Source organism: Nicotiana attenuata, unplaced genomic scaffold, assembly GCF_001879085.1.
Source record: "Nicotiana attenuata strain UT unplaced genomic scaffold, NIATTr2, whole genome shotgun sequence".
NCBI lineage: Eukaryota > Viridiplantae > Streptophyta > Magnoliopsida > Solanales > Solanaceae > Nicotiana > Nicotiana attenuata.
This window is the reverse complement of record NW_017670860.1, coordinates 107,398-126,675: the sequence shown is the minus strand read 5'-3', so window position 1 is coordinate 126,675 and position 19,278 is coordinate 107,398. Positions and strand designations below refer to the sequence as shown.

At 37.9% G+C, this 19,278-nt stretch overlaps 1 protein-coding gene across 1 annotated transcript; it reads left to right on the top strand.

The window, feature by feature from the left end:
• Positions 1–3,078: 3,078 nt before the first annotated feature.
• Positions 3,079–3,702, top strand: LOC109243967. The gene has a single exon (XM_019410988.1). It carries the CDS (start codon positions 3,079–3,081, stop codon positions 3,700–3,702), a length of 624 nt encoding a protein of 207 aa, XP_019266533.1.
• Positions 3,703–19,278: the final 15,576 nt, after the last annotated feature.

The window sequence follows — 19,278 nt, the reverse complement described above, 5'->3', positions numbered from 1 at the left end:
CACGACCCCAAACCCGATCGTGATGGCGCCCACCAACATTGCTAGGCAAGCCAGACCACAATCGTTCCCAAATTAACCGTAAACCTCAAACCGACAATCTAAAGAGATTATAATAGTTTTTGAATAATAATCCAATATTTATGATAGAATAATACTGAGAAAAATACGAAGTCTGATAAAACACTCCCAAGGACCTGGGGTCACGAGTCTAGAGCCTCTAAAACAATTTGAATAACAATATCTAAATGAAAATACTCAAGTCTGGAAATGTATATATAAATAAAACTGAAATAGGAAGAGTAGTCAGGTCCTGCGAACGTCAAGCAGCTACCTCAACAACTCTGATAAGCTCTGGGAAACAAAGACTGCTCAGCTAAGCCTCCGGTGTACTTGAATCTGCACACAAGGTGCAGGGAGTAGGGGTGAGTACTACCGACTCAGTGAGTAATAAGCATATAAAATGTCTGAAGATAAGAAATCCACGAAATGCCACAAAGTAAAGCTAAAACTAACAGTCCAACACCTAACTACGAACTAACAGCAAAACAACTCAAATATATCAGTCAAGTATAATGTAAAGATGCAATGCAATGCACATGACCGCTACGGCGCGTAGCCCGATCCATTTAACGTCGACGGCGCTCACTGGGGGTGTGTACAGACTCCGGAGGGGCTCCTTCAGCCCAAGCGCAATATAATCATACGATTCGCTGCGGCGTGCAGCCCGATCCATACTCAGTCCACAATATGCATATGAGTCACGTAACAGATTCAATTAATTTCCCAATTTTCAATTTATTAAGAAGAATATACTTTAGATATTTAACTTCAGGAAAAGTGACTTAGCGTTTCATAACAGTGATTAAACACAGGACTGAGATCAATGATTATACAAAGCATGCTATCACAATGACAATCATCCTCTAAGGATGCTACAGATCGGCACAAGGCCCCAAACACGGCAATAAGCCCAGATATATTCAATACAGGGTGCGTATCAGTCGCCAATATAGAAATATTCTTGTTCGGGATGGATTAAGTCTCGATCCCCAGTCATAACCAATCCCGCACCTGCCATGGGGTGCGAGTCACGCCCTACAATAGCGTCACAATGTGATAAGCCGGGGTTTCAAACCCTCAGGCCATCGTATACACCAACTACTCACCTCTATCCGGCCGTAGAATGGTCCGCAATGCCTTTTCCTTTCGTATAGACCTCCTCGCGCGTCGAATCTAGTCAAAATCACAACGAATACATAAATATGGGTTAAAGAAACATAACCCAATCAAAAATACTCGAAAAGTACTAAAATTCACGAAGTTGGTAAAACCCGAACCCCAGGCCCACTTCTCGAAAAATTCCGAAAATCACATCAAAGGATTCCTCGTCTCGCCACAAGTCCGTGCATATAAAGTTTACCAAAATCGGAGCTCGTTTGACCCTCCAAATTCCATTTTTACATCACAGCTTTCCAAGCCCTAGCCTGACCCGTTTTTAATGAATTTTCTACAATTTACATGTAATTTCTACCATAAATTCGAATATTTAGGCCAAGGAACTTACCTCCAAGTGATTCTCAGTCAAAACCCTCGAATTTCCTTGTTCAAAGCTCTTAAGAACGTCAACAATGGAGGAAAAATATGAAAGGGTCGCGGATGAAATATTATTTTAAAACCCTTCTGTCGCCCAGCGATTTTTCGCTTCTGCGGTCCCGCTTTCGCTTATGCGGGACCGCTTCTGCGGCCATATGACCGCTTATGCGGTTTTTCATTAAATCCTTGGCCTTCCACTTTTGCGCCCAACCATCCGCTTCTGCGGATCTCACCATTCCACTTCTGCGGCCTCGTTTTCGCCTATGCGGACACGCTGAAGCGACACCCCGTCCGCTTTTGCGGAATTACCCCGGTCCCTCATGGACCGCTTATGCGATCTCTTAGCCGCATCTCCGGAACCGCTTCTGCGGCTCCTTTTCCGCAGATGCAGAAATACCAGAAGCCAGGTGCACCAGACCTGCAACAAACATCAAGATTCTCCGTTTAACCACCCGAAATCATTCCGAGGCCCCCGAGACCTCAACCAATAGCACCAACACACCCCAAGACCTTATTCAAACTTGTTGCAATCATCAAAACACTATCGTTAACATCAAAATCGTCGAATTACCACAGATTCAAGCCTAAGTTAAACTAAAACTTCCGAAACTTGCATTTGATCTAAAACCCGACCTAAACACCTCTGAATGATCTGAAACTTTGCACGCATATCTAAAATCACCTAACGAAGCTACTGCAACTCTCGGAATTCCATTCCGACCCTCGGATCAAAATCTCACCTACCATCCAGAATACGCCAAAATTCAACCTTAGCCAATTCAAGCCTAATTCCACACCGGACCTCCAAATTCAGTTCCGATTGCTCTCCTAAGTCACAAATCATCTCCCGAAACTGGTCGAATCATCGGAAATCCATTCCGAGCCTTCTAACTCATAAGTCAACATTCGGTTGACTTTTCCAAACTAACCTTATCATAAAGAGACTTATTGTCTCATTTCTAACCAAACTCTGTCCGAATTACTTCAAATTCTCCAAACACGTATAATGAAACATATAGAAGCATAAAACGGGGAAAACGGGGCGGTAACTCCCGTAACGACAGGTCGGGTCGTTACAGTCTAATACAGTTTAGTCAGTTCATTTCACATAACCGACCTTCTCTCTTCTCTGTTCATCTTCGAGAACCTTCTAGGGTTCCTCCATTGGAGCTCAAGCTTGAGTTCTGCTCCTCCATTACTCTCATTGCTTTGACATGGTATCATAGCGAGGTATTCTACTTGTTATTCTCTTCAATATCTTTCTCAATTTATTGGATTCTAAAGATACAGTCACCGTCTCCATTTTTGCCCTAATTTTCTCGATCCGACATTTTTCTTCTTCTCGCTTCATTTTTTTGACAAATTGACACTATCCCTGTCCTCTTCCCTTTCGACATCAAGATAATTGACGAATGTGGTGCTTTGAACATTTTCGCTGAAGTCGAAAAGATAAACATCTACCTGGTATACCAGCAATCCCTTCTCATGGCTATCCTTGATCCAAACACTGATTCTGGAGTTGAATCAAGTGATTCAACCTACACCGCCGCTACTGACCCCAGGGTCAATCCAAGCTGCCCATTTTACATGCATCCATCGAATAATCCTGGTGCGATGTTGGTGACAGCTCCGTTCAACGGCGTCGGATATCGATCCTGGAGAAGGAGCATCCTCAGAGCTCTTTCAGTCAAAAATAAAGTAGGATTCATCACCGATGAGTACAAGCGACCAGATCTAGACTCTCCACAATTTCGTCAGTGGGAAAGGTGCGACGATATGGTAACCTCATGGATCCTGAATTCTCTGTGCAAGGAAATTGCTGACAGTGTTGAGTACGCTAACAATGCTTTTGAACTTTTGAGGGAATTGGAAGATAGGTACGACCAGACTAATGGCACTAAGTTGTATCAAATCCAAAATGAAATTAACGATTTAGCTCAGGGAGTCCTCGATGTTACCGGATATTATACGAAAATGAAGAAGCTTTGGGAGGAATTAAGCATGATAAATTCTAAGTCACAATGTAGTTGTCAGTGTACTTGTGGGGCTAAGGAGAATATGGCAAGGCTGAACAAGATAGAAGACTTATTCAGTTCCTCATGGGATTAAACAAAGAGTATACCACAGTGTGAGGTAGTATACTCATGATGAATCCACTGCCTTCCATGGCACAGGCCTTTTCTTTGCTCATTCAGGAAGAAAAGCAACGAGAAGTGAAGCCACATAATCAACTCATGCTCGATTCTGCTTCTTTGAATGTTAATGTTCCTTCGCACAATAATTTCAATAACAGAGCATCTATGAATAACAACTTCAGAACCAATTACTCCCCAAACAATCATCCTTCCACAAGTGCCAGACCACGTCCCTTCTGTGATCACTGCAAATGCACTGGCCACACCAAAGACAAGTGCTTCAAGCTCCATGGCTATCCGCAAGATTTTAATCAGAATCCTAAGTATTATAAAGGCAAAAGGACCACAGCTAATGTACACACTACTCCAGTCGATACATTCTGCATGAAAGGTGAAGAAACACAAACTCAAGGTAGCAACTCCAATGTGAGTCTCACTAGGGAGCAATATGGGCAGTTGGTGACTTTGCTTCAACACTTTCAGACCAGCACTGGAGGAGATAACTCAGACAATAATGTGACTGGTGGAGCTATGAACTTTGCAAGTATTTTTGCTTGTTCCGCTTCTGTTCTCTCTTTTGATTTTGGCCTGCTTTCATGTAAATGCTTTAAATCAAGGGCTGACATTTGGATCCTAGACTCTGGGGTCTCTAACCATATGACCTTTAACAAATCCTTACTAACTCACATTAAAACCTTAGTGTATCCTATGTTAATTACACTACCAAATGGCTATAGAGTCAAAGTTACAGAAATTAGAACTGTCTCATTAGCACCTAACATTGTTCTGCATAGAGTCCTCTATCTTCCATCCTTCAAGTACAATCTTATATCAATTCACTCTTTAGCTTCTCAACTTAAAGGTTTGGTTGCCTTCTCTGACTTTCTTTGTCTACTGCAGGCCCCTTCAATGAAGAGGCCTCTAGAGATTGGTAAGGTCAAGGATGGCTTGTACCTCCTGTGTTCGAGTTGTCTGAAGAATTCATGCTCTACTTCACATGTTTCTTTACCTGTTTCTTGTTCTATTTTGTCTAAACCTTCCGAATCATCCTGAATCAACATCCTGAATCATCTGTAAATGTTCCCATTTGCCATTCACAATCAGTTGTAAATAATTCCATCAGTAAGAAAACTCAGTGCATTTCCTCACATTCTCTCTTGTCTGATAAGAATCAAGATGACTTGCTGTGGCATTACAGATTAGGTCATTTACCCTTTGTCAAAATGATGGGGATATCCTCCATCCCTGTTCAGTTCTCAACTAAACAGCCTTTCCTCTGCTCCATTTGTCCTATGGCTAGACAACCTAGACTTTCCTTTCCTCACAGGACTAGCACTACTACTTCCATTTTTGCGCTTCTTCATGTAGACCTCTGGGGACCTTATCATATTGCTACTCATGATAATTACAAAATATTTCCTCACCTTGGTGGATGATCATAGAAAGTCCACTTGGACCCACCTCTCACTACAACAAAAAGGATGTTTAGCGGCAATTAAAAATGGTTTTAGCGGGAATAACAATAGCCGCTATAGCTTTTATCAGCCATTGGTGTTTAGCCGCTGATGTTGGGGTCGCTAAAGCCTTTAGCGGCTATTGTCACAAAAGCTGGTAAAAGGTATGGTTTATTGCCGCTAAAGATTATCATCTTTAACGGCAATTGTTTGCGGCAATTATAATGGCTACTAAATCTAATCCATAACGGCTAATTATACTGCTTTAGCAACCATTTTTTATAGCTACTAAATTCAAAATAATTGCCGCTAAAAGTTCACATCATTAACGGCAATTACTATGGCTACTAAATCGAATAATTATACTCCTTTAGCATCCATTTTTATAGCCGCTAAATTCAAAATAATTGCCGCTAAATGTTCGCATCTTTAGCGGCAATTATTTTGTGGCAATTAAAATGGCCATAGTATCCCTTCTGAAAACATATTAGTTTGCCATTTTAGTGGCTAATATGATTAACTAAATTGCCGCTAAAAGTCAATATTTTTAACGGTAATTATTTTACAGCAATTATAACAACTGCAATATCCCTTGTAAAACATCTTAATTTGCCATTTATCGTCCATTTATATAGCTGGTATATCCAACTAAATTAGCGTTAAAAGTCACAAGCGCTAATAGCAATATTGTAGCCACCATTAATAATAGTTACTATATTTATCCAAAATATGACCCAAATAAGAAAATAAATTAATATTAATTTTAAAAAAATATATCTCATTAAATCTTAACAAATTAAAGGAAGCACCAATCAAAAATATTGATGTCACAATAACTAAACTTATATTGTTTGAACTAAATAGCTAATGTCATTATATAACTTATCCAAACGAATGATAGTCTTCAAACGATTTTCGCAACTTTTCATCATTATGAAATCTTCCACCAGCTGAATTATCGAGCATCAAACTGTATGACCTGAAATAATAAAATAATTATATCAGAAGATAAAATACAATGCGGAAAAACATCTTCAAAATTCCATCACTGTCACGATTCATAAACAGAAAAAACATTGCTATTAACAGAACAACAACCATCAAGCAGAATAACCACAAAGTGCAGAAAATTTCAGCTGAAAACAGTCAACAAAAATTGCAGAAACATACAGATTTTATTGAAACTACAGCAACACCACATGCTACTGTTCCTATGGTGCCAATAGAGGAAGTGTTAAAGCTGGATAAGGGACCATCTAAACCTCCAAAAGATGTCCCTGCTGCTACTGTGTTTGGAAGAATGTTTTTAGCTACTACTGGTGCTTTAAAAACTGCTACTGATCGAGCCATTGTGAATGCACGGGCTGGGAATGGAAAAATACATAGGGCAATAGGAGATCAAAATAATGAAGAAAAGGATAGGGTAAAGGGTGGAAATGGTTCATCAGGTGGTAAAGGTGGTAGTGAGGCTGATTCCTCTCATAAACTATCTGCAGGTGCACAGCAAAAACTTGCAAGGGAAACCTCTGACAGAGAAGCAGTTGCCCAGACTTTAGGGATTGAAAAAGATGGGCATATGAGCATAGACCTGGAAAATACAATTGGGAAGGTATTTGAGGATGATAAGGGAGGTGATAGGAACAAAGAGGAGGGAGTTTGGAACATGGTAACAGGTAGAAAATCTTCTGCAAAGAAAGGGGTTTCTCCAAAATCTTAGAACTTAGGTGTTCGACAAAATGCTTCGAACTGTGTCTCCAACTCAAATAATTTCAAAGTTCTGGCAGCTGTGGATGATGGGAAACTGGATTCAACAATGGAAAAAGATGATATGATGAACAAACAACTTGTTCCTTGCACAGGTAGCGAAAAAGGATTACAGGATAGTGAAAATTTGGCAAAGGAAGGGAGTGTTCGATAGCAGGCCTCAAAGAAAAATGGTGTGGAGGAGCTAATGGGCACACACAGTTCTAATGTTCCTACAATACATTTGTCCAGCCCTCATGTCGAACAAATCATTAAAGAAGCTCAGAATGCAATGATGATGCATACAAACATGGTTAAACAACCAATGGTCACTTTGAACACCTCAATCTATGAAGTGCCATCACAATCGTTGGAATCGTGTGGTGAACATGGAGTGAGTTGATGTTGTCCTCTAGGAATAATAATGAAGTTATAAAGGCGAATGTGAGGGGGATGGCTATCAAATCCAGGATATGGTCAGATCAACGTGGGTATGAGGAGGAAGAAGACTACGATGATACGTATGTTGGGAACTCGAGTGAAGATGATGATCACGAGAGTGAAGATGCAAATTTGATCTCAGTTGAATCAGCAGTAGCAGTTCTAGGACTGGATAAAGCAGGAGAAGAACTCAAACTTGAGTCAACTCCTCAAGATCTCAGTAGATAGTAGTCAGAACTTCAACAGCAATAGACAGACACTACCAAGTGCGTGATCTTGAACAAGATACTCAAGGGATTCATGCTACCAAAACAAGTAGGAAGAAAAATACAAACAAGAAACGGAAGCGGATGGTTCTCAGGTGCATACTGAACCAGAAGCAGATGGTTCTCAAGTGCATACTGAACCAGAAGCAGGGGAATCACAATTCGAATAAGGAACTCGAGCCAAACTTACGAATTCAACTCAATTAACTCAGACGATCGAGTAGAAGTTCAGTTTTTAAACTCATACATCAAAATCAGGAATAAATAACGTGGTGACAAGATGACATTGCTGCTCTTCTTCTCCCTCAGAACTGGAATCAGTAGAGTTTAGCTCAAGCCATTTTTATAGCAGCTATAGGGAACAAGTTGGTAGGAATATTTGGTGTTTCTATTAGAGGATTGCAATTCAAACACATTAAAGTTGGTTCTAGGATCATTAATTGTTTTTAATGTTTTCAGTGTGCAGGTCAACTCGAAATTTGCAGAAAAGACCAAATAGAACTTCAGCAGCAATAGACACTAGATTTCAGGTCAATCACATTCAATTCAAACAAGCAGAAACAAACAAGGATAAGTTCATCAACTCAAACAAGTCGCAGGGGAATCACAATTAGAATAAGGAATGTACGAGCTACCCTGTTTGTAATAAGTCATAGCATTATACTCGGTAGAAAGTCATCTGTAGTGTGTGTTACTTTACAGAACATGCTGGTGCTTCAAATGGTCTATGAAGACCTCAGTTTTATGACTGCTATTTCATTATCTATTGCTCTCTTATGTAAATGGTACTAACACTGAGAAAGTTACAATCGAATTATGGAAGCATGTAAGTCGAAACTATATCTTGTTTCCATTTCTTGCAAGTTTACATGAAATCAGGATTCTAATGATAAAAAAATTGAAGGAAAATTCAAACAATAGAAAACTGAAATAGTAGCACCGAAGGATAAAGATGAGTAGTACCTTGAGACAGTGAAGTATTTTCAGCAACACTAGGTATCCTTGATGTTTGTGGTACTCGTTTATGGCCACTGTTGGCGTCAAGGACCTAATAAATATTAACACATTAGATTACAGTTCTTTTATAGTATTGAAACTTCATTAAGAATGCCTATAACTTCTAAAAATCGAGTTACCTGTTCACTTGAGGTGCCATCGATTTGAGGCATAGATTCATTAGAAACATATTTGCGCACCAATTGTCTCATTTGGAGTAATTCTGATCGCATCTTATCCTGATTTTGTTTCATCAGATTCATTTCTTCATTGTGTTTATCCTTTAACTCGGTTATCTCCTATTTAATCTTTGTACGGCCTCATTAGACGAATCCTCTGCAACAATATTTCCTAAGGAAGATCTACTACCCCATAGAAAGAAGGAGTTGGACCAAGTCCTAAAGCACGAACATACCCACTTTTGTCATTTTCGAACACCTGGGAATACACATCGCCTTCCCAAGCAACACTGCGAGGAGGTTGATCAGTAGAGCTCTCACTATTATTCATCCTTTCATTTATCATTTCCTGACCACAGAATACATAAATCCAAGTTGGAATTTATTTTTCGCTTTTATGTTTTTTTCTAAACTATTCCCCAATTCAGAAATTTAAATAAAAAAAGAAATCTTACGATCGCATTGGCAGAATCAACATCCAGTGGTCTACCATCCTTACGTTGTTTATGAGTTAATAAGGAAATTTCTGCTCGTGTAGGTTCTACCCCATTTACAGCCTAATACAAATTGATGTCAGATGTGCGTGAAAAAAAAGGATTTTAAAATATTATAATTAGCGATTTTTACAAGTTTACCTGCTCATTCATCAAGGTAGCAATACTTTTGGATCCTCCTGTGTGAGGCATCTTTTGATTGGGCCTATTGTTTCTATTTGCTTGGGTACGCCTCTGTCATTGAAATATTAAAATGATATCTTATAAATTATAAATAAAATTGAGCATAACTAAGATCAAAACACTGAAAATAATGAAGTAGAGGTGTTTTAAAGATTTGTTAATACCTTAGCTTTATCTGAAAGCCAATAGGAGACAAGACCACTCCATTGATCCCTCGCTATGCACTTGGTCTATTTTTCAGCAAAGCGTCTTTAGTCTTATATTTTGGCAGATACTCACCTTTTAAATCGCACTTGTAATCTTTCCATTTCTTTCCTAGTGACTTTAGGACATAAGCTTCTCCCCGTCTTGGGATACAGAACTTCTTCTAAAAAAATAAAGCCAACATTTAGAAAAAAATATCATGTATAAAAGATTGAACTCGTTCATATAATAATAATAATAATAATAATAATAATAATAATAATAATAATAATAATAACAAAAACAACAACAATAACAATAATAATAATAATAGTTGTAGTAATAATAATAATAACAAAAACTACTACTACTACATACCCTCACAAAATCCACCAATTTCTGGAGGTGTTAGTTCTGGAGTTCTCGCAATAATTCCTAGAAAGCTAGAAAGCTTTCGACCTTTTTTCCCAATAGCTTGTTTACGATTATTAAACGGCACATCAACTACCTTCCCCTGAGGAAGTTTCCAAACATCTTTCAGTAAATTAGGCCCACGAACCTTTCTTGGCTCCGAATTACCTGGAATGGAAGATTTAAAGGTCATCAAATGGCAAAAGTATATATGGTCAACACTAAATGTACACCAAAAGGTAAGTTTTTATCTTCAATTAATTAATAAAGGCGAAATGGCTTCCTGGCCACTTAAACTTGTCGGAGTTTTAAAAGCCGATACATAAACTTATAACTTTTCCATTTGAACACTCGAACTTATCTTTTCCATAACTAATAAACACATTTGACCATTTACCATGCCCATGTGTTGTCAGTTGGTCCTAATCAGCAGCCCGCGTGAGGAACACGACGCACAGGAGCGTGAAAACCCCCTTCCCAACGCCCAACAGTACAAAATGGGTTGTGTTTAATTGTGTTCTTATTTATTCCTTCTAAATACCCCCTTCCTCCATTTTTAAAAATCTGAAGGTCCATTTTCAATTTTTTTTTCATTTTTTCAGACCGTGAAAATGGTGGAAAGTTGTATATTTTTTACCGTGAAAATTTTGGCCTTTGTGGCCATAACTTCATACAATAAAAGTCCTTGATTTTCCTTTTTGCTGAGACTTTTTGTCGGCGCTAGGTTGCTTCTACTGCTGGTGCTGGTGTCGCCGGCGGTAGTGGTGCCGGCCATGGATTCTCTAAACTTTAACCAAAAATGGGATACTTTAAATTTTGCCCAAAATATTATCAAATAGTGGTGCGCTAGGTTATTTTTTTTCATACTTCCCCATAACTTCCCCTTCCAAGTTCGTTGAACTCTTTGAACCCTATAATGGCATCTTTCAACTCTGATAGTCGGAAAAATTCAGGATCGGCACCAGCGGTCAAGATCAGGAACCAACGACCACGAACGGAACCTCAATCGGCAACCGAAAAAGAAAACTTCCGAGTAACCGGAACTTCGCCGAAAAAACTGAACCACGACAAACCTCCAAACAGCAACCTCGGCTTTTGATTGAGGAAGAAAATTGATCAGGTGGAGTGTTGTGTGGTGAAGGGAAGAAAAAAGAGCAGAGATAGGCGTTCTGTTGCTAGGGGCGTTGGAATTAGCTTGAAATGGTAATTAATGGGATGAAGAAGAATGCTAAAGCAGTCAAAGAGAAGGAGTTGTTATTTTTGCGCCCTTACGTGTAAGACATCTATTGGTCATTTGTTGACTGGATGGACACGTATGTGTATGTGTAATACACACGCACATGGTCTCTTGTCAGATGTGTCTATTAGTTATGGAAAAATTAAGTTCGAGTGTTCAAATGGGAGAATTATAAGTTTATGTATCGGCTTTTAAAACCCCGACAAGTTTAAGTGGCCAGGAAGCCATTTCGCCATTAATAAATGTATATATGCCTTCAAAGTCACTCTAATTTGGATTAGCTCTAAAATTCCAAGCCTCAGAGAAGCTACTGGAAAGCTACTTAATGTAAATGTTTTACAGAAACCAAATACTGCTTTTCGGATTGACGTACGAATCTAATGGCAAGTGGAATAAATCTCGTGCTACTGGAATGTGCTACTGAAATCAGCAGCCAAGACCTCACATGCAGCTAATGTCAAAAAAATCAGTATCATCAACTGGTACAAAGCTTCAGGCCAGATTTGTTATTTTTAATACTAGCAACACATACATGGAGCAAGGCAAGAGGAAAGCAATAGAAGCAACATTGGGTACTAAGTGGAGATACAGAAAAAACTGGAAAGTACAACACAAAACATCACAAAGAAGGTCATGGAAACAACATGATATGCTAGACCATTTGTGGATGAGGCACAAGCGAGAAGTTCTTAGCTTGTGGATGAGGCAGCACGTTTTAACTGGATCTAGGTGATATACACATTCTTAAAAGCAGGAACTTAACACATACAACTAGAAGACTATATCAGGATACACATACAGCAGAGTTAACATAGAATCGTGGAACTGGGCAGTGATAACAAACAAACAAGCACACTGGGACATTGCGTTGGACAGGATACTACTGGGCAGTACTATGACATAACAATAGCTACTATGGCAAGCACATGACTAGGACAGAATTCTTAATCGAAATGGGCTATTTTTGCAACTTTAGCGAAATATGCAAGCAGCTGGACAAACTCCTACATCAGCGCGATATATTGGTGTTATTGAAGGGATTAAGGATGATCATTGTGAGAGAAAAGCAGCTGGACAAACTCCTATGGCTAAAGGTGTTGGACATGTACTTGATACTTCAAAGAAAACAGCTACAAATCCAAACATAATTTGTTACAGATTCAGCACTCAGTAGAAATACTTGGTGAATATCCTTTGTTACAGATTCCCTTTGCTGGTTTTAGGACTCAACTCGTGAATATCATCAATATTTCCAGCAATCTGTGAAGAATTTTCAGGACTCACTAGAAAGTGCTGGTTAGATTAAGTTTTTGAGTTGCATGCATTATAATATGAAGCCAAACATGTTTGTAATGCTTCAGGAAAATCTGTTACAGATTCTATAACATTACAGTTGCAACAGAAGCTATTATGATAGATGTTCTACCTCGACAATCTGTCTTTTTCTTGGGCCTAATCTCGGTTTTCCAACATTATAGAGTATATACAAATTCTATAACATTACAGTTGCAAGAGAAGCTATTATGGTTATGGGATGCACGACATCTTTGACAGCAATACTAGATCCTAGAAGAATTGCAGAAGAGGCATATCCATATAACCAGTTCATATCACAATAGATATTACAGAAAACTACGGTTGCTAATTACACTATATAAACTAGTTAGATTAACACACAATTAAGATTTGAAAATAATTTCAGAGAAAAGTGTTACCTGATTCATCATCATTATGTTGAACTTCAGTGCCACCAACAGAACTGTTCAACTCATTAGATTGATTATCATGTGCGTGGTCTTCAGAGTTGTTCCTATTATCCATCAACTGCTGAATATAAGGCTGGGTCGCAGTATGGTTTTGAGCATCCATCAAATGCTCAATATAAGATCGCGCATCTTCATCGTCGTCTTGTTCAATTACAAGTCGGTTGCGACCTCTAGTTCGCATAGTTCCTTCTCCAAAAATAAAAAAATTATCTAGTTGCATTAAGCTATATTAGTACCAGATTAACTCCAATAGATCAGCAGGTCACGTACAAAACAGGAGGAAGCACCGTCCTATTCTCAAGATGTGAGAAACATTAACAACTCGTGCACACAAACAAAGCCTTGTGACAAAGGTTGTTTTAGAGATAAGAGTTATTGATGCACTAATAAAACAATTATCAAGTGATAATACCACCTTAGCATATCACATTTAAATGGATATAATAAGCAAAATATAAGTAAAAGAAAGCACAACGAATTCACTCAAACATCCAATATCAAACTTCTGAAGTAAAAAAATAACACCCTTAGAAGTTCTTAAATAACACTTGCAAAAAAATATTCTATAAGTTCCACCTCTCTTATTCAGAATCACATTCATTTTCTATGTCATTTCCTCCCTCAACATTAGCTTCACCATCATTTAGAGAAGCTTGAGAATGTACGTTTGTATCAATTACTATTCCATCAATACCACTTCTTACCCAATCGTTAAACTCATCTTCTAAAACACGAGCATTTTCTAAAAGAGCTAAGTCAGTGGCATCACTCTGCGTTGACGACTCAAGATGCACTATTTTCCTCCCCCATATTAAAAATGTCTCGAGGTTTAATTAACCTACGGACAAACCATTCATGATCTTGAGGATCTTGCACAAATATTACTTGTTGAGCTTGTTCTGCAAAAATAAAGGGCTCATGACGTTCTGGATCGCCAGAGTATGTCAGGTGTGAGAAATTCACAAGTGTGAAACCCAAGTCATCTTCCTTAATTCCTCTACCTTTGGTTACATCAATCCAATCACACTTAAATAAGACAACCTTAAATTTTTCATAGTAGTTTAACTCCACAATATCATTCAATATGCCATAATATGTGATATTTGCAGATTTTGGAGCATTGTCACTTGTGCTTGCATAACTTTCAGTCTTTGAATCGACCATGACACCACTATTTTGTGTCACGTTGAACTCTTCACTTTGTTTCGTTCGGAATCGGTAGCCATTATTTACATCAAACGCACTAAATCTTTTTGCAATGTAACTCGGCCCTCGTGCAAGGACTTTAACATCCTTTAAGATGTTAGATATTGCCTCCAACTCCTTTACCTAACCAAATAAAAGATACAACTAAATGTGGATATCTGTACAAGGACAATAATTAATGTAACCAATGACTTAGTCCTACTACTTACTTGCTCTTTGAACCACTCATGGAATGTATCGAAATGCACACGGTCAAGTTGATGTTGTGTCAAAAAAAACGACGCTTAGGATGTGCTCTTTTGATTTCAGCAATATGTTCCCTATTCACGTAACTCGCATATATCAATTTTGTTATCAAATAAGTAATATACATATATTAAATAATAGATATAACACTTACTTTTTATAATTCTCAACGACTTCTGACTCGCAATTGAAAAGCACATGCCGATGTGCTTGCAACCATGTTTTCTCATCCAACTCAAATACATCTACTCCACCGTATGACTCCCTAACAGTAGGAAAAAGACATTCTTCTTTACTAGTCTCATGCTCAATCTCATCATTGCATTTTCTTGAACAATAAGACCTTGAATCTCCACCCTCCAAATATCGTGAGCAAAATGCCATACACTCATTTGCTATGCATGCTTCTGCTATTGAACCTTCTGGACATGCACGATTACGAACATATGATTTTAAAGTACCCAAAAACCTATGGAACAAAGTAATATTATTAGTTTGATATTAGAATATTTAACAACTAAAGACATAAGATAAAGATTCAGTGATATTCTTCATACCTCTCAATTGGGTACATCCAGCGATAATGTACGGGTCCCGCGTGTTTAGCCTCAGTTGCCAAGTGAATTACCAAGTGTATCATAACAGTAAAGAATCCTGGGAGGAAGAGTTTCTCCATAGTAGACAATGTTTCTGGGATTTTTACTTCAAGTAACTTTAACTCTTCTAGTTTTATCTCTTTGCTACACAGAACACGAAAGAATGTTCATAGTTCAATTAAAATTGAACTAACTCTTTTATATACTGATCTCCGCAAGGCAAGAGGAAGAAGTTCTTGCATTAAAACATGACAATCATGAGTTTTTAGCCCAGATATCTTTCGTTTGCGAAAGCAACGTGAGATATTAGACGCATAGCCATCTGGAAACTTGACATTTTGTAGTACTTCATAAAATAACTCCTTTCCCATCGGAGACATTGTGAAAAAAGTAGGAGGAAGATATGATTTACCACTAGCTCGGTACTGAGGCCATAAGCTTGGTCTTATTTTCATCTCCTTCAAGTCTAATCGAGCCTCTAAGTTGTCTTTAGACTTTTTACCAAGATCCAATAATGTATAAATTATGTTATCACACATGTTCTTTTCTATGTGCATCACATCAAGATTATGGAGCACCAAGTTAAATTTCCAATAAGGAAGATATAAAAAAATACTTCTCTTCTTCCATGTGTTTTTCATCACCCCATTTACCGCTTCACTTGACTGGCCAAGAGTAAAATTTATATCTTTAACTTGATTCAGCACTACTGAACCAGTTACTGGACAAGGTGCAGATCTTGTTTCTTTAGTCCTATCAAATGATTTTGCATCATTCCGATATTTGTGTCCTGACTTCAAGAAGCGGCGATGCCCCATATAACAAAACTTTCTGCCATGTTTGAGCCTTCTAGATTGAGTGTGTATATTACAAGACGGGCATGCAAATCTACCATAAGTGCACCATCCAAAGAGAGTACCATATGCTGGAAAATCATTTATCGTCCACATGAGAGCTGCTCGCATTTGGAATATCTCCTTAGGGGAGGCATCGTACGTTTCTACACCAACATCCCATAATTCATTTAACTCTTCTATTAGAGGTTGCAAAAAGACATCAATATTATTTCCAGGCGCTTTTGGTCCAGGAATAAGTAAGGACAGAATGAAAAACTCTTGTTTCATGCACATCCATGGTGGAAGATTATATGGTATTAAAATCACTGGCCATGTACTGTGAACAGTTCGCATTGTGCCAAATGGATTAAACCTATCAGAAGCTAATCCTAGGCGCACATTGCGAGGGTCTCCTTCAAATTCAGGATATTTATTATCAAAAATTTTCCAAGCTTCAGAATCTGCAGGATGTCGTAGAACTCCATCTTTGTTGCGCTCTTCATGATGCCATCGCATTGCTTTGGAAGTTTCTGATGACATAAACAATCTCTGTAGCCTCGGTTTTAAAGGAAAATACCTTAGGACCTTGGCTGGAATTTTTCTAGCATCATTTTTCCATCTAGAAGCCCCACAAACTTTGCATTCATTGATATTCTTATTAGCAAACTCTTTCCTAAAAAGCATGCAATCGTTGGGACAAGCATGGATTTTTTCATACTTTAAGCCCAAGCCTTCAACTATCTTTTTGGTCTCATAGAAAGAAGGAGGCAATTTTTCCCCTTCAGGCAGCGCATCCTTCAATAGTCCAAGCAAGCATTAAAAGATTCATTTGACCATTTGAACATGCACTTTGTACGATACATATGCAGCAAAAAGGACAGTTTGCTAAACTTCTTACATCCTGGATATAGTTCTTCATTTGCCTCCTTCATGAGCCGTTCAAACTTATCCACCTCTACATGAGGTTGATTTCCAGATGGATGAGCAATATTCTCTTGTAAGTTATGATCTACGTCACCACTTTCACTAATGAACTCTGTAAAGCCTCCAAAGGCATCATGTATCATTCCTGTCATATCATCGCCCCTTAGAGTTGACTGGCTTCGATTATTTGTTTGAGCATTGCTTGATCCCTTTAAAGACTCACCATGACAAAACCAAGTATCATATGATGTCATAATACCATTAATCACAAGATGATCATATGTTGTAGCCCGATTAACTTGATGGATAAGCTCACACTTCGTACAAGGACATAGAATTTGTTCCCCATCTTGTTTTATAGAAAAGGCATGGTTTATAAAATCATCTACTCCATCCAAATATTTTTTACTAACTCTATCGCAATGCTTCCATCTTTTATTTCTAGGATTGTCCATGACGTTCAAGATATTCTTTTCTTTTCTACACTTACTGTCAACACAGAGGGAATTATTCAAAATGTAGTAAATAACCATCCTATTTGTATNCCTATTTGTATGTAATTCCATAACTCAAAGATTATTGTACAACAAACAACAAAGTACTGGATACACTCATTTATCTCATTCTTCTCTTCTATCTCTTCTCAGTTATTCGACAATAGCTGTTTTGTTCAATTTTTCTTTTCTTAGTTTGATTTCTCGATTCAGTTTTCCAGTTTGGGACCCAACTAATCTTGTTTAAAATTATAATTTTTTAATATATAGTTTGGGATCCACGCAGGCATTGTTTCATTGGCAATTTACTTATCTAAACATATTTATTAGTTTACTAAGGTTCACTTCTTTTTTTCTTTCCTGCGTGTTTTCTTCTTAGTGTTAGGTGAGATAGCGGGAAACATTTGTTATTACAAATGGCAATGCTATCATTTTGATTTTACCTGAGTTTTGTTATTAAAAGCATCACATCTATGTGGATTCACCCACGACTATTCAGTTTTCTAGACGCAAATACTTTGTACCTACCTAATAGAACTAAAGTTGTCTAGCATACCAATCTGTTGTCTGATTGTAGGTTTTTAGATCTCAAGACTATAATGTTGTTCTTTACTGTGTAAGACATGTATCTTTCCTTCCTTTCAATACTCAATTATACTTTTAGTATTTACATAGATCAAAGGAACCATCGCCTTTGCATTTGATTGGCAGATTCTTGATAAGTATAACAGAAAATATATAGAGGAATACATCTCGACTAATGGTAGATTCAATGAAAACATCAATATGCATCTACGACACTTAAAAATTATGAACAATGTCGAGAATAACAGAAAACATACAGAGGAATTCATATCTCGACTAGTGGTAGATTCAATGAAAACATCAATATGTATCAGCAACACTTATAAAATTTCTGAATAATTACAAGAATAGCAGAAAAAAAAGGAACAAAATCATAAAACAGTCAAAGAACAGAGGAGGAATAAACACAATCACCGCACGTCAATTTACAACAATCGGATATCACAAAAGACTCGCATATGCAGAAAAAACTGTACTTTCGCAAAGCTCAAAATGCAACAGTTGAAGGCACGAATTTGTACCTGGTAAGCATATTGTTTTGTTAATAAACACAAGAAATTGAAATCTGAATTCTGCAACGATCTTGAAACCTACAGGAAAAGAGAAGTGGGAAACGGATAAAACAGAGAATACTAACAACGACGATAGAGCATAATCGAGCAGCACAATCCTAACTCCACTGTTAATCGCGTCTGCTGGGTGAAAAAACGAAAATACCTGGGGAAGAAGAGCAGTTATCTGGGGAAGAAACTGGCCGGAGACCTTCGATTCTGTTAATCTGGCCGGAGACCTGCGATTCTACGATTCTGTGATTCTGCGATTCTGGCTGGGGAAGAACAACAGTTATCCCGTTCAATGAAACAATAAAAACTCGCCAGACCTATATGTAGACTCTGTAAATTGTATCCTGTTCAATGAAGGAAAATCGATATGTGAGATTCGTATCCTATTCGATGAAGGAAAACCGTATCTCGTTCAATGAAGGAATAGGTTTTCCTATTTTTTCTGATTGGAGGGAATCGATCGATTATATTTTGTGCAAAATATTTGGAGGGAACGATTTATTTGGCAGGGAGAGAAAATTTTAAAAAAAAAGAAAAGAAAAACCTATATGCGCGGTTAGTCGATTAATAGTTTTTAATGGCAATTGATTTTAATTGCCGGTAAAAGGTTATTTTTTAGTGGCCAATGGTCATTTGCCGCATATATTTTAGCTTATAGAATATATTAGCGGCAATTGACTTATTGCCGCTAAATAATTGCCTCCAAATGCCCTTTTTGTAGTAGTGTCTTAAGTAGTAAAAGCAATG